This window comes from Salmo salar, chromosome ssa18 (assembly GCF_905237065.1).
Source record: "Salmo salar chromosome ssa18, Ssal_v3.1, whole genome shotgun sequence".
Taxonomy (NCBI): domain Eukaryota; kingdom Metazoa; phylum Chordata; class Actinopteri; order Salmoniformes; family Salmonidae; genus Salmo; species Salmo salar.
In genome coordinates this window covers 22,771,551-22,784,559 of record NC_059459.1, presented here as the reverse complement: position 1 = coordinate 22,784,559, position 13,009 = coordinate 22,771,551, and the positions used below count along the sequence as shown (strand labels likewise).

Sequence of the window (13,009 nt, the reverse complement as noted above, 5' to 3'; positions counted from 1 at the left end):
CAGCCATCGCTATCCCACTATGTAATCAGAAACAGTTTAGCTAAGCCAGCAGTCAACAAATGAAAGCAATCAGTCTTCTCTCCCCCTGTATCATTGGCTCTAATCTGAGCAGTGTAATGTAGACAAAATTGAAATTGCCACTATTTCGCAGCAACCAATATATGATTGTGCACTAAACTAGAGCTGAAATAGATAATGATCATCATTGGCAATATTCAGAGGGTTATAATAGGGGGATTTCCAGGGAGCTAAATTAGAATAATTCTTCAATTACACAATATCTAGGTCCTTCTGCAGTCATTATGCTTAAATCACTGTAGTTTTATTGACACAGTGGGATGGGGTTGTTGAGATTGGTTTGATAGCCTGGGCAGATCCTTGTAAATGGTGTTATAAAGGGATGTCCTATTGTACTTCATAGACAGTCCACTCAAAATCACAGATGTAGAACCTCTTATTTATACACTGGCCACTCCTGTGAGATAGAAAACTGTTCATTCCATTTCTCCTTTAATTACACATTTCTGCTTTAGATTTCAATATGGTGTGCTATTTTTTCATACATACAATACATCACCAAAAATATGTGGACACCCCTTCAAATTAGTGGATTTGGCTATTTCAGCCAAACCTGTTGCTGACAGGTGTATAAAATTCGAGCACACCGACATGCAATCTCCATAGACAAACATTGGCAGTAGAATGGCCTGTACTGAAGAGCTCAGTGACTTTCAACGTGGCACCGTCATAGGATGCCACCTTTCCAACAAGTCAGTTCGTAAATTTTTTGCCCTGCTAGAGCTGCCCCGGTCAACTGTAAGTGCTGTTATGTTGAAGTGGAAACGTCTAAGAGCAACCATGGATCAGCCGCGAAGTGGTAGGCCACACAAGCTCACAGAACGGGCCCTTTAGAGTTCTGAATCGCGTAGCACGTAAAAATCATCTGTTCTCGGTTGCAACACTCACTACCGGGTTCCAAACTGCCTCTGGAAGCAACGTCAGCACAGGAACTGTTTCGTCAGGAGCTTCATGAAATGGGTTTCCATGGCCGAGCAGCCTAAGATCACCACGCGCAATGCCAAGCGTTGGCTGGAGTGGTGTAAAGCCATTGGACTCTGGAGCAGTGGAAACGTGTTCTCTGGAGTGATGAATCACACTTCACCATCTGGCAGTCTGACGGACGAATCTAGGTTTGGTGATGCCAGGAGAACGCTACCTTCCCCAATGTCTAGTGGCAACTGTAAAGTTTGGTGGAGGAGGAATAATGGTCTGGGGCTGTTTTTCATGGTTCGGGCTTGGCCCCTTAGTTCCAGTGAAGGGAAATCTTAACGCTACAGCATACAATGACATTGTAGATGATTCTGTGCTTCCAACTTTGTGGCAACAGTTTGGGGAAGGCCCTTTCCTGTTTCAGCATGACAATGCCCCCATGCACAAAGCGAGGTCCATACAGAACTGGTTTGTCGAAGGTCGGTGTGGAAGAACTTGACTGGCCTGCACAGAGCCCTGACCTCAACCCCATGGAACACCTTTGGGATAAATTGGAACGCTGACTGCGAGACAGGCCTAATCGCCCAACATATGTGCCCGACCTCACTAATGTTCTTGTGGCTGAATGGAAGCAAGTCCCCACAGCAATGCTCCAACATCTAGTGGAAAGCTTTCCCAGAAGAGTGGAGGCTGTTATAGCAGTAAAGGGGGGACCAACTCCATATTAATGCTCAAGATTTTGGAATGAGATGTTCGACAAGCAGGTGTCCACATACTTTTGGTGATGTAATGTATTTTGTTACATTCGTTCTTTTTGGTGGTTGTGCTTGTCAATGTCTAGAATGTTATCAAAAATGAATTGCAGGCAGGAGGCATATAGTGGGTACTCATGGTAATCTAATAAAAAGCATAATCACCATAGACAATCATGATGTTTACCATATCTGATTGGTGTAGTATGGGAGATGACCACCAGGTGGAGCTGTGGGCCTAATCATCCCATTGCCTCTGTCAGGTTACTGCTGGAACAGATGCCTCCCTGGTCTCCTCTTGGATGTTTGAGGCAGACTGCCTTGGCCAGACCAGGGCCATCATAAGTATGTTCCCTTTGGCTTAGGAGGGATTCACACAAAGCAGGGTTGGGCTCAATTCAGTTTGAAGGCAGTCAATTCAGGAAGTAAACTAATAATACAATTCAATAATCGGAAAAGGATACTTCTTTTCAATGACTTCTCAATAAACTGAAAACTAGAAGCACATTTATTTTTTCTGATTTTAAATTCAAATCACTTCCTGAATTGACTGCCATCCCAGCCCGACCCTGTCACAGGGCCCTGGAGCACAACTAATGTACTGACTCATGCTTCATCATTAAGATGGCAGCCTCCTAACGATTGGTAGGATTTAGGAGGATGATCATCACAAGATATGTCCCTTTTTATTGACTGCAGGTTCACAGACAATAAAGGACTAGAAAGCATGAACTTGTTAAGGACTAGGATCAGAGGAGGCTGGTGGAAGGAGCTATAGGAGGACTGGCTCATTGTAATGGCTGGAATGGAATACATGGAACGGTATCAAACATATGGAAACCAATTATTTGGCTCCGTTCCATGTATTCCATTCCAGTCATTACAATGAGCCAGTAGCTCCTCCCACCAGCCACCTTTGACTAGGATGTATATAAGCCCACAGACCAGTTAGTATACCAGTCTGTTTTATGTCTACAGACGTCTGGTTGATGTATGACCCTCAGGCTGTCTGAGAGACACAACCCCGACCATCACATACTCAAGCCTTCATTCTCCTCTCCCTGGATATCACCACAGGGTAAAGACGAGTGGAGTATGGTTGCCCTCAAAACCCTCTAACCATGGCCTTTCCTTGCTCCAGCCTGGTTCTCTCCCGACAGGAGAATAATCTCATACCACATACTAACTGATAGGTCACCCTGAACTCAGGACCCACAGCTAGCAGCCAGCTGTGCTCTTCCCTGACTCTACCCAGTGTTAGATCTGCTGTTTGTCTGATGCACTGGCCTGTGCAAGGTGGGTGGGAGGACCACTGTTTGACTACTGCTACTACTACTCTCACTGATTGTTAGAGAGTACAAACAAGTCCTCAGGGCAAAGAATCTTGGCTCGCTGTCCACAGTCTACAGTGTTCACCCATTTCTAAGGGCAAGTTTTTGTTCCAAGAAAGAATTGAAAAAGTGAATGGGGAAACCTCATCTGGAATTGTAGATGGAAAACATTTACATTGTAAATTAACATCTTCATCAATTATAGACCTTTAAGAAGGATAACTCACTACTGGTAAATTGATAATAATGTGTATGTTTTTGTTTTTCTTCAATAGCTTCAAATACTACAGCCTTCCAGCCCCAGCCACCACGAGCACCTCACCCAGGAAAGACTAGTAAAAACAGCCCTCACCGAGGGCCACAGTGACCCCCAGAGAAGGAGGAGCAGGGGAGATGGGTCCCCTTGCACAGACTCTGACCGCCCTGCTAGAAGCCCGGCCAGGGGTGTCGACACTCCCCCAGTGCCCAATCCAGACAAGTTGAGCGTGCTGCTCAGCACCCAGCTCAACATCAATGACAGAGAAGGGCCTGGGACCAACCCCAGCCCTACCCAGGGGCTCCCTGCAGCCAGCAGCCCAGCAACAGGAGCGCTGTCCAGGCCAGACGAGGGGCAGCGAGCCTCTCCAGAGGGCCCTGGCTGCCCTCGCGTCCTGCAGCGGCCTCGCCTCCACAAGCGCGTGTCTGTCCCAGCTCTGCCTCAGAGGTACGCTAATGGCTCTCTTCTCCGATCAGGCTCTGTAGGACTGCTGGCCAACCACAGGACCAAGCAGCTGCCGCCTCCCTCCAGGGGTCTACCCTGCTTCAATTCTGGTCCCCAGGCAGTGGGCCCCTCCCTGGGCCGCGGTGTGCTTGCTCAGCCCTGCACGCTGGGGGTCAGGAGGGACCTCGGGAGCACCAGCCCTCCTAGTCTGGAAATGCTAGACCTGGGACTGCTCAGAGCTAGAGTCCTGGTTCCCCCCATCCTGTCACGCCTCCCCAAGCCAAAGATCCATTGAAGAGTTCACATCATCAAACATATATACTGTATAACATCTCTCCTCTTCCACAGCCTCATGGTTATGACTGAGATACGTGGAGGGACTGTTTCTAACTGACAAATCTCCTTCATAAAATGTCAAGTTACTTACTTAGCAGCCTTTCATTGCACATAGTCATTATTTTTCTGTGTATGACAAACATTAATATTTTTTATTTGGTAATCTCACACGTGTGTTTTCTTTAAGAACGCCAAGACTGTACAAAATGCTCCGGTCAACTCTACTCACACTCACATGGGTCCTTCTTCTGGAACAGCAGAACATGGTTTGACCATGGTCTTCCATGACCTCAGCAATGTTATATTTCTCCCAGAGGGTAAAAATAGAATGACAGAAAAAAAGCAGAGGGGGGGGGGGGGAGAAATAAGGAGTGGAGCTTTCTGCTCAAACAGGGAAATGGGTTGAATGAAGAATCATTCAAAGAAAGAGGCTCAAACATAAACACAATTCTCCTGAATAAACCACAGTTGTAGTCCTATTCCACCTCTATGAGTATGTAAGGTGATGTGTGGATGCTCTCCCTTCCCTCTGAGATCAACATCAGTGTTTATTGTATTTTGAGTTTAGGGCTAAGGTCAGTTTGAGGATTTGAGGGTTGTGTTTATCTTCTCTTCAGAATAGTGGTTAACGTTTGGATGCATCCAGACATGGAGAGTGTGTTAAACAGTTTCTGACAGACTATGGCAGCTTCCATGAATGTGGGCTATGGCTGTAAGTTAATGCCTCTGGCACTCTCTGTTTTACAGTACCCATTAATACCATGCGCACATGAAAACACACACACACCAAATACTCTCACCACTTTAGCACTGTCCATAAATTAAAATCACTGTACACAGTAGTGTTGTTTCAAGTAACTTATTATAGTTAGCTAGATGGTCAACTGTCTTGTTTTTTCATTTAGTATAAATCCGACCGACTGAGAGACACACACACTTCTGGAAAGTTCTCATAGGGACATTGATCCATCTGTCCCCTACAGCAAGACAAGATGGGTGCCAGTGTGGTCCTGGGGGACTGAGCTGAGCCCAGGTGATGACAGGACTGTGTGTGTGTGTGTGTGTGTGTGTCTCTGTCTGTTTTGTGGGAGAGAGAATATTTGTGTTTGCCATGGTGAGATGTCCCATGCCATCCGGACCTGTCAGTCAATACTGCTTGGTAATTCCAAACAGAGAAATCAATAGGACCTTGGTTTTTAGTGAGAAGAGAGGATGTGTGTGAGTCTCTAGATACACCAATCTGGCAGTGTTTTCATTGGATGTGTGTGTGTGTGTCAGGTGTACAGTATGTGCCCACAGGCCACAGAAATAAAGCCAGGGAGAAAGGGTAATGCTGTTCTCTCCATCAGCCAATCAATAGCTTTCATCAATAATTCTAAAGCAGGAGTATAACTATCTCGGGGGTCCAACAGGTCGATCTCGAAGGCCGTACTCTGCCATGATGTGCACTAGGCCTAAACAGATAAATCGCTAGCCAAACACATTCGTCTCTTGCTAGGTGTGCACTTGAATTAAAGGGGAATTACACTCAAACATATACTTTATTTGATTTTTTTTCAAGACCTTTACATTTTTATTTTCATGTGATTTATGCATTGACATGGACTCTGAGCATCCAATTTTGTTGTTTTTCGATAAGTAATTGTAATTGTCTGAGTGAAACAACAGAAAAAAGCAAGCAAATAAATGAGTAGCTCGCAGCATTTTTTGAAGTAGATCTCATGTTAGAAAATGCCGGAGACCCCTGAGCTAGCTAAACCAGAACAAAGAGCCCACACTGCAACAAAACAAGCGGAAATAATTAGCCATTTCTAACACGTTCTCTTTAGTAGCAAAACTAGCAAGCCTTTTTTGTCCATTGTGTTAGTTAATGGAACATAGCTGCCTGCCTATCATCATTTGGATATTATACTTTACTTTTTTGTAGCTCTTGTTAAAGATTACATATTTGATGCAATTGTGCAGGTTCAGTTTAGGATATGGTTGTCCACTCTGCTGTTTGGTTGTCTGTCAAGGCTTTGGGCTTACTCTGATCACATTTCTAACAACATGGGGGTTAATTAATAATTGTAAATCTACCTACACTGTTAATGCAACAGGACTACAATTCCCTCCTGTTTTTCCACTACTTACACATAAACCACTAGAAGTTTACACACCAGTTAACTCATTTGTTGATTACTTACTTAGTTACTATAGCATAATTACAACCGTTGTGAGAGGTATTTGTCTATCTTCAATGTTTAACATTTCTTGTTTCTGTATTTCATGTCAAATCACCTATCCACCCATCCTGCTGTAATACATGATCCCATTGCATAATGTGCAATATTGTAAGAAACAACAGCTATATTAACCAATATAGATACTGATATTGAAGCAACGCTATATGCCTAACAGCTGTTGTTTACCTATATGCAAGTGGATTTTTTTTTTTTTTTTAAAGCTAATCAGCGATGCACTTTAAATGACAGTTGAGACTGAAGGAACACTAAACTGGAGATTTGTTAAAGATTTGACTGGATTTGTTTTGTGTTTTCCTTTCTCTGTTTGTACTGTACGTCACGTTCTCTCTCCTGGAGGTTGTGTGAGACAGCAATAAAGACTGTATCAAACTTGCCAAGTCTGTTTTGGAGTCATTTACCTCAGGTCAAGCAGTGAAAGATGTCAAGTTGTTGTTGTGCAGGATTGCACTTCTTCATGCTTTAAAGCAGGCAGCATCAAACCCTGTTATTATGGGCAATTGTTGTCTGTTTCATCAACTGATTCAGACCTGACATGCCAGATATATGGATGTCAACTGGCATTCATTAATGTAATACTAGGAGGAAGAGAGAATGAATGATTCTGCAGCCAACTACGTCTGGGAGTGACGGCAACCATAGAGAATTATAGCCCATATTAGCATGGGTACTGTAGCGCCATTTGAATGAACTTCATTGGTTGATCCCTCCTGGTGACCCTGTTGTAGTCCATGTCTAACTGGGTCATCAGGGGGGGATCAGCCAATCGTGAAGAAAATTGACTACAATAAAATTGAGATGGCCTCAATGGCGCTGTTCATGTCACAGATGCTAGTGCTCCCGAGTGGCGCAGAGGTCTAAGGCACTGCGTCTCAGTGCCTAGTTCGATTCCAAGCTGTATCACAACCAGCCGTGATTGGGCGGCGCACAATTGGCCTAGTGTTTGGCTGGGGTAGGCTGTCATTGTAAATAAGAATTTGTTCTTAACTGACTTGTCTAGTTAAATAAAGGTTAAATTAAAAGATAAAGTTGCTAAAATGGCACAGATACAAAGATGAGTCCTCTGGCTCTATGATGGCAACAGATCTATGGTTTTCCTGATGTGTTGTGCCCCTGCTGTATGAGTTTTGTGGATGGAATAAATTGAGATTGTGCTGAAACTACTGTGTCTTGTTTTCTGAATTGTTCTAGTCCTAACTAAGTTGCTCTGGATAAGATTTAGGATTTTTTAAAATTATTTTATTCCCATTAGCTGTAGAAGAAGCAGCAGCTATTCTTCCTGGGGTCCACACAAAACATAGAACATGACAAAATACAGAACTCTAATGGACAGGAACAGCAACACAAATTTTAACTAAGAACACTACGACTAAAGAACAACACGACCAATGATACATTTTAGGTCTTGTGAGCGGAAATTTGACATTTGTGCAACTTCCGGCGCACGTTTATAGAGAACCCTGAGTCTGTAACCTTACAGTTTTCGACAGTAGCCAATAGGCTATTGTGACTGTTTGAGCATAGTGTAGGCCTACCAACCAAACCAATGTAGCAAATCCTATAACATTTTCACATGAAAATAGCTTTGATTTCTATGATATAGCCTATAGGTGGTGTTCAATGTAGGCCTACATGAGACTTAAAAACGTTTTTACATTATGAAGGGCTTGACATTAAGTCATTATTATTTACTTGGTCTGTAACACCATGGGCCAAATAGATTACTGTAAATTGCATTGTATTGTGTTGTATGATGCTAGAAACAACTTTACAAAATATTAATTATTATTACCATACAGAGAATTAGACAATGTAGGCTACCCATCTGCCTATTGGCTTATTTGCATATTCAAAACTGTCTCAAAATACAACAATGCCCCTTTAATTAAGACGTAAGCTTTTTACCTGACTGGCTTTTCAAAGACAGCTTAAAATATAGCCTCCATGTTTTGTGCTCTTGTAGGAAAAGAGACCCTTAAACTCAGACTTGGATCACACCCACTCCACTAATACTTGCAGTTTGCCACTGATTCCTTCAAACTCATTGTTGAATTTGCGATTTCCAACTTGTATAATGTTTATGGCCAATGAGCCCTGATACGTTTTATCTATAATTTCTCTTTGTTTCTTTTCATATTGAAAAGGACTTGCCAGTAGATTGTCAACTTGATTCATGATGATGACTGCTAGCTTGCTAGCTAAGATTTTGAAAGTATGATGTTGACATGATCAGTCCAATCAAAACTATGGTAGATATAATGTGATTTGACGTCATTTTATCTATGGCCAATGACCTTGAGCCTTTTTGGATGTGCACTTCTAATATAACTCTATGGTAGCACCAAAGGGACTTGAATTTTCGAGCTCTCCCCATAGATTTTGCAGTGACGTAGTGTCCCCATGAGTGACAGAAATCGGAGCCAATCACGGCGCAACTAGAGAACATTACCAATCCCGACACCCTGTATTTTCCAATGGCTGCCCTACAACCACAGAAAGCACTGAGCTAGGCTGAAACACCTGCATTTTGGAGCTGCCTTACTGCCTTACTAAAAAGGGACAATGTTTGCATGCGCCTTTATTAACAAAAAAAAAAGGTTTATACATTGTTTGTTAACTGATATGTGACATGTATTAATTTCAAAATAGCATGCAAAACAGGCACCATTTTTTTATTTAAATAAAGTATTTTTTGTGTGTATATCTTTTTTTAGCTTAACATGTGGGGCTCAAATGAATGCCGTGTCGCCACTGAATATGACTAAAAAACACTACGACTAAACAACACTAGGACTATTTTAAGATGAAAGAGAAAATAAAGAAAAATGAATAATAATAACAATAATGTACGTGGGTGTGTGTGTGTCTGGAGTCTGTGTTGTTTCTTGAGGTCTTGTTTTATCTGGGTTTTGTAAACAGATTTTATTGCTTGCCTGAGTTACCTGGAAGAGAATTCCATATAGTCATTGCTCTATATCAGGGGTATTCAACACTTACCATTTGAGGTTTGGAGTCTGCTGGTTTTCTGTCCTACCTGATAATTAATTGCACACACCTGGTGTCCCGTGTCTAAATCAGTCCCTGATTAGAGGGGAACAATGGAAAGAAACTGTGAAACTGGCTTCAAGGTCCAGACTTGAGTTTGAGGTCTCTATACAGTGCTGTGCGTCTTCCAGTCTCTGTTCTGGACTTGGGGACTGTGAAGAGACCCCTGATTGCATGTCTTGTGGGGTATGTATGTTTTTTTTTTGCTGTGTGTTAACTGGTTGAACAGACAATTAGATACTTTCAGCACGTCACTACTTCTTACAAAGACCAGCAGTGATGCAGTTAATCTCTCCTCAACTCTGAACCAGGAGACTGACATGCATGTTATTGACATTGGCCCTCCATGTACATTTGAGGACCAGACGCGCTGCTAAGAGCATCTGCTAAATGACTAAAATGTTAACATTTTGTAATATTTCACTAACAAACTATAGAATTGTTCCACAGCTGAAAGCTGAATCCTTATGAGCAGAATGCTGACTTCAACATCCCATGTCAGAAGTTGTAGTGATATTCCCTGTAGGTTTGCTAGACGAATGAGAAACCCCACATACTGTAGATAACAGCACAGTTTGTAGAGGTCTTTGGGGTGTCATGGGCCTGTATTGCAGCTAGTTGCCTAGCTTTGAAGCTTTGGGAGAGTTATCAGTCAAAGGAGAGTCTGGAGGATCCAGTCATCTAAGGTGCAATAGGGGGAAGGAAGCGAACAAGAGTCTTTGAAGACACTATCTTTTTGATGCCTCACTTGGCAGGACAGTGTATGAACCCTGACCCCACTATCGCACCAATCACTGTCGCTCTATTGAAAGCTTGGCATAGCCGTGGCAAGTAGGGGTGCTGAAGGTGCTGCAGCACCCCTTGAAAAATCGGAATAAAAAACACAATTCTTAGCTGTGTACATACAGAATGTGCAAGCTTTCATCCTAAAAGTATATATCTGAGTCCACTGTGTACTGAGTTCCAGGTTTTGCAGAAGTCAGGTAAACAAACATCTCCCAGTTGTCTATGGTTGTGTGTTTGAACAAGGAGGATATTCTTGTTTCATATTTCCTCCTCTATGGTTGCTATGTCCAGAAATACAGATTGAGTCCCTGCATCCTTGCTAATCAGCAGTAAATAATCTCTCAGCTACAGAATATCGCCTGTGGAAAATAACATAGTAATCAAAATGAAAGATTTTAGAACAAAATCTCTGTTGATAACATGTAAACTATATTTCGTCTTCAATGTTTATTGAAAACATACAGTACCAGTCAAGTTTGGACACATCTACTCATTCAAGAGTTTTTCTCTATATTTACTATTTTCTACATTTACACCTCCAGGCTGTGTAAGGGCTATTTGACCAAAAGGAGAGTGATGGAGTGCTGCATCAGATGACCTGGCCTCCACAATCACCCGACCTCAAGCCAATTGAGATGGTTTGGGATGAGTTGGACCGCAGAGTGAAGAAAAAACAGCCAACAGGTGCTCAGCATATGTGGGAACTGCCAAGAGTGTGCAAAGCTGCCTTAAAGGCAAAGGGTGGCTACTTTGAAGAATCTCAAATATACCCTTTATTTCGATTTGTTTAACACTTTTTTTGTTATTTCATAGTTTTGATATCTATACTATTATTCTACAATGTAGAAAATACCAAAAATTAAGAAAAACCCTGCAATGAGTAGGTGTGCCCAAACTTTTGACTGGTACTGTAAATAAACTTGCACAATGAGCACATGTCCCTCAAATACATCGTTACAGTTGTTGGTTTGCCAACTACGTGACCTCAAAACAAGACATGGTATCAAGAACAAGATCAAACAAGCTTTAACAAGCCACTTATGATTCACCAAATGGCAGTTTCTTGTAATTGTTGCTAGCTACAGTATCTGGCCATCCAGAACCATAACAACACACAGCCTTCTGCCCCCTTGAAGCTCAAGCATCGTTTTCGTGACATTGTCAGCTAACCAATCTATAAAGCAAGATGCGTGTGTGTGTGTGAACTTGTTGATCACATAACTCTCTGAGGAAGTGCGTACTTTAATTTCAGTGTCAATATAGACAATGACAAAACAACACTAGTCATGGTTGTCATGAAGTGTCCCTGTGTGATTTTAACGAAGACATGAGCCACTCTGTCACTCACAATGGCAAACAGAAAATCTATGTTACCCGCTGTGTTTGTTTCTAGAGACACCAATATCCCAATGTGGTGTTATTGAAAGTATGTGGTGCGTGTGCCTACAGGGCAGAGGCAAACCATGCCAGGGAGAAAGGGAGTTAAAGGGAGTCACTTCAATTTCCTTCCAGTCTAGTATTCTCTACAGTGCACCATATTCTCTACCATCGATCTCTGCATAGGACACCCTTTAAGAGGGTGCTCACTTTAACCTCTCTCCATGTGACAGCTTTTAAGAATATGTGAATATTAATCTAATTCTGCTGAAGCATTCAAGAAACTGTGCACTTGAACTTCTCTTTTTTGAAGTTACAGATTAGACTGGTAGGAGGTTGATTAGCTGAGAAGTGAATGAAAACTGGTGGGAAGCACTTAGACTGTTGGTGACTGATTGACAAGAAATCCGACAGGTGATCAAGGTTCTCCCATCCCCACTTATTCTGTATTTCTGACTATTCTGTGCAATACTATCATATTCGATTGATTATCTCTATTTTGAGGCCAGGGTAAAGAAAAAATATCCATGCGCAGATATAGATTCCAATGTTAAATTAGAGCGACCACACAACTTCAGGGGACTAATAAAATGTAAGGAGAGGTCATATGAGTGGAGAGCTGGAACCTTGGATGTAATCATTAGGCCAAATGGGAGTTTCTAGTTCCGTTTGTTTCCGTTTAAGAAACGTTTTGCAACAGAATAGGCATAATGAATATGCCCATGCCGTGGCACGCAAACCCTAAACTGAAGAGCTATCCCAGCAACCCCTGCTCTTTATGCCCTAGAGCTACAGCTTCCGCTATCAAAATCAAAGTCACTTAATTACAGTCCCACACTAGCTTTACCAGCTAGAGCTAATTAATATCTAGTGAGTTTGAGATGTGGGTAAGGAAAGTGTTGGCCTTGATTCCGACAGTTAACTTCTCAGCAAATCTCACTAGACCCTGGAGAGTAATGATAATTCTATCTATAGTGCTTGTTTGATCAACTACAAATACATTTTTACTCTGTCTTTATTATGCATTAATTACATGTCAAGTAAGATCTTACCTTAATGAAACATTTACAGTATTAATAATGTGCATGGCAAGCCTGTGATTTGTCCATTAATGAGGTATCAGTTTTAATCTAAAGGAAATGTATTGAAATATTTTATGTTTTTCTGTTTTTATCCCTCATCTTTGCTCCATGAAGCAACATTTGCCAATTCATACAAGGGCTTCTAAATACCTAAGCTGTGACACAGCACAAAGGCACAGAGGAACTTTTTACATTTGACTTGCGTTGTTTGCGGAGTTTTCTGCCTCACTTCCACAGTGTAGGCTACAGTGCCTCTCTTAAAGGGAAATGCTCTCTTCCTCAAGGCGATACTTTCAAATATTCACAAACGCTGCAGGCGAGACGGCGTGTTTTGAAAGTGAAAAAAAGGGATGTGAGATAGACAATG

The 13,009-nt window shown here is 42.1% G+C and overlaps 1 protein-coding gene across 7 annotated transcripts in view; it reads left to right on the top strand.

Moving 5' to 3' along the window:
• The window catches only part of ccser2a (coiled-coil serine-rich protein 2a), a 77,111-nt gene extending 70,383 nt beyond the window's left edge, over positions 1–6,728 (top strand). For 4 of the 7 annotated variants that reach the window (XM_045700878.1, XM_045700877.1, XM_014154756.2 and 1 more), the window contains one exon: positions 3,349–3,693. In XM_045700878.1, the coding sequence (XP_045556834.1) occupies positions 3,349–3,440 (92 nt within the window). In that variant the 3' untranslated portion in view covers positions 3,441–3,693. Of the gene's footprint in view, positions 1–3,348 lie in introns of all 7 variants that reach the window. The other 3 variants (XM_045700876.1, XM_014154753.2, XM_014154754.2) reach the window with 1 other exon arrangement.
• Positions 6,729–13,009: the final 6,281 nt, after the last annotated feature.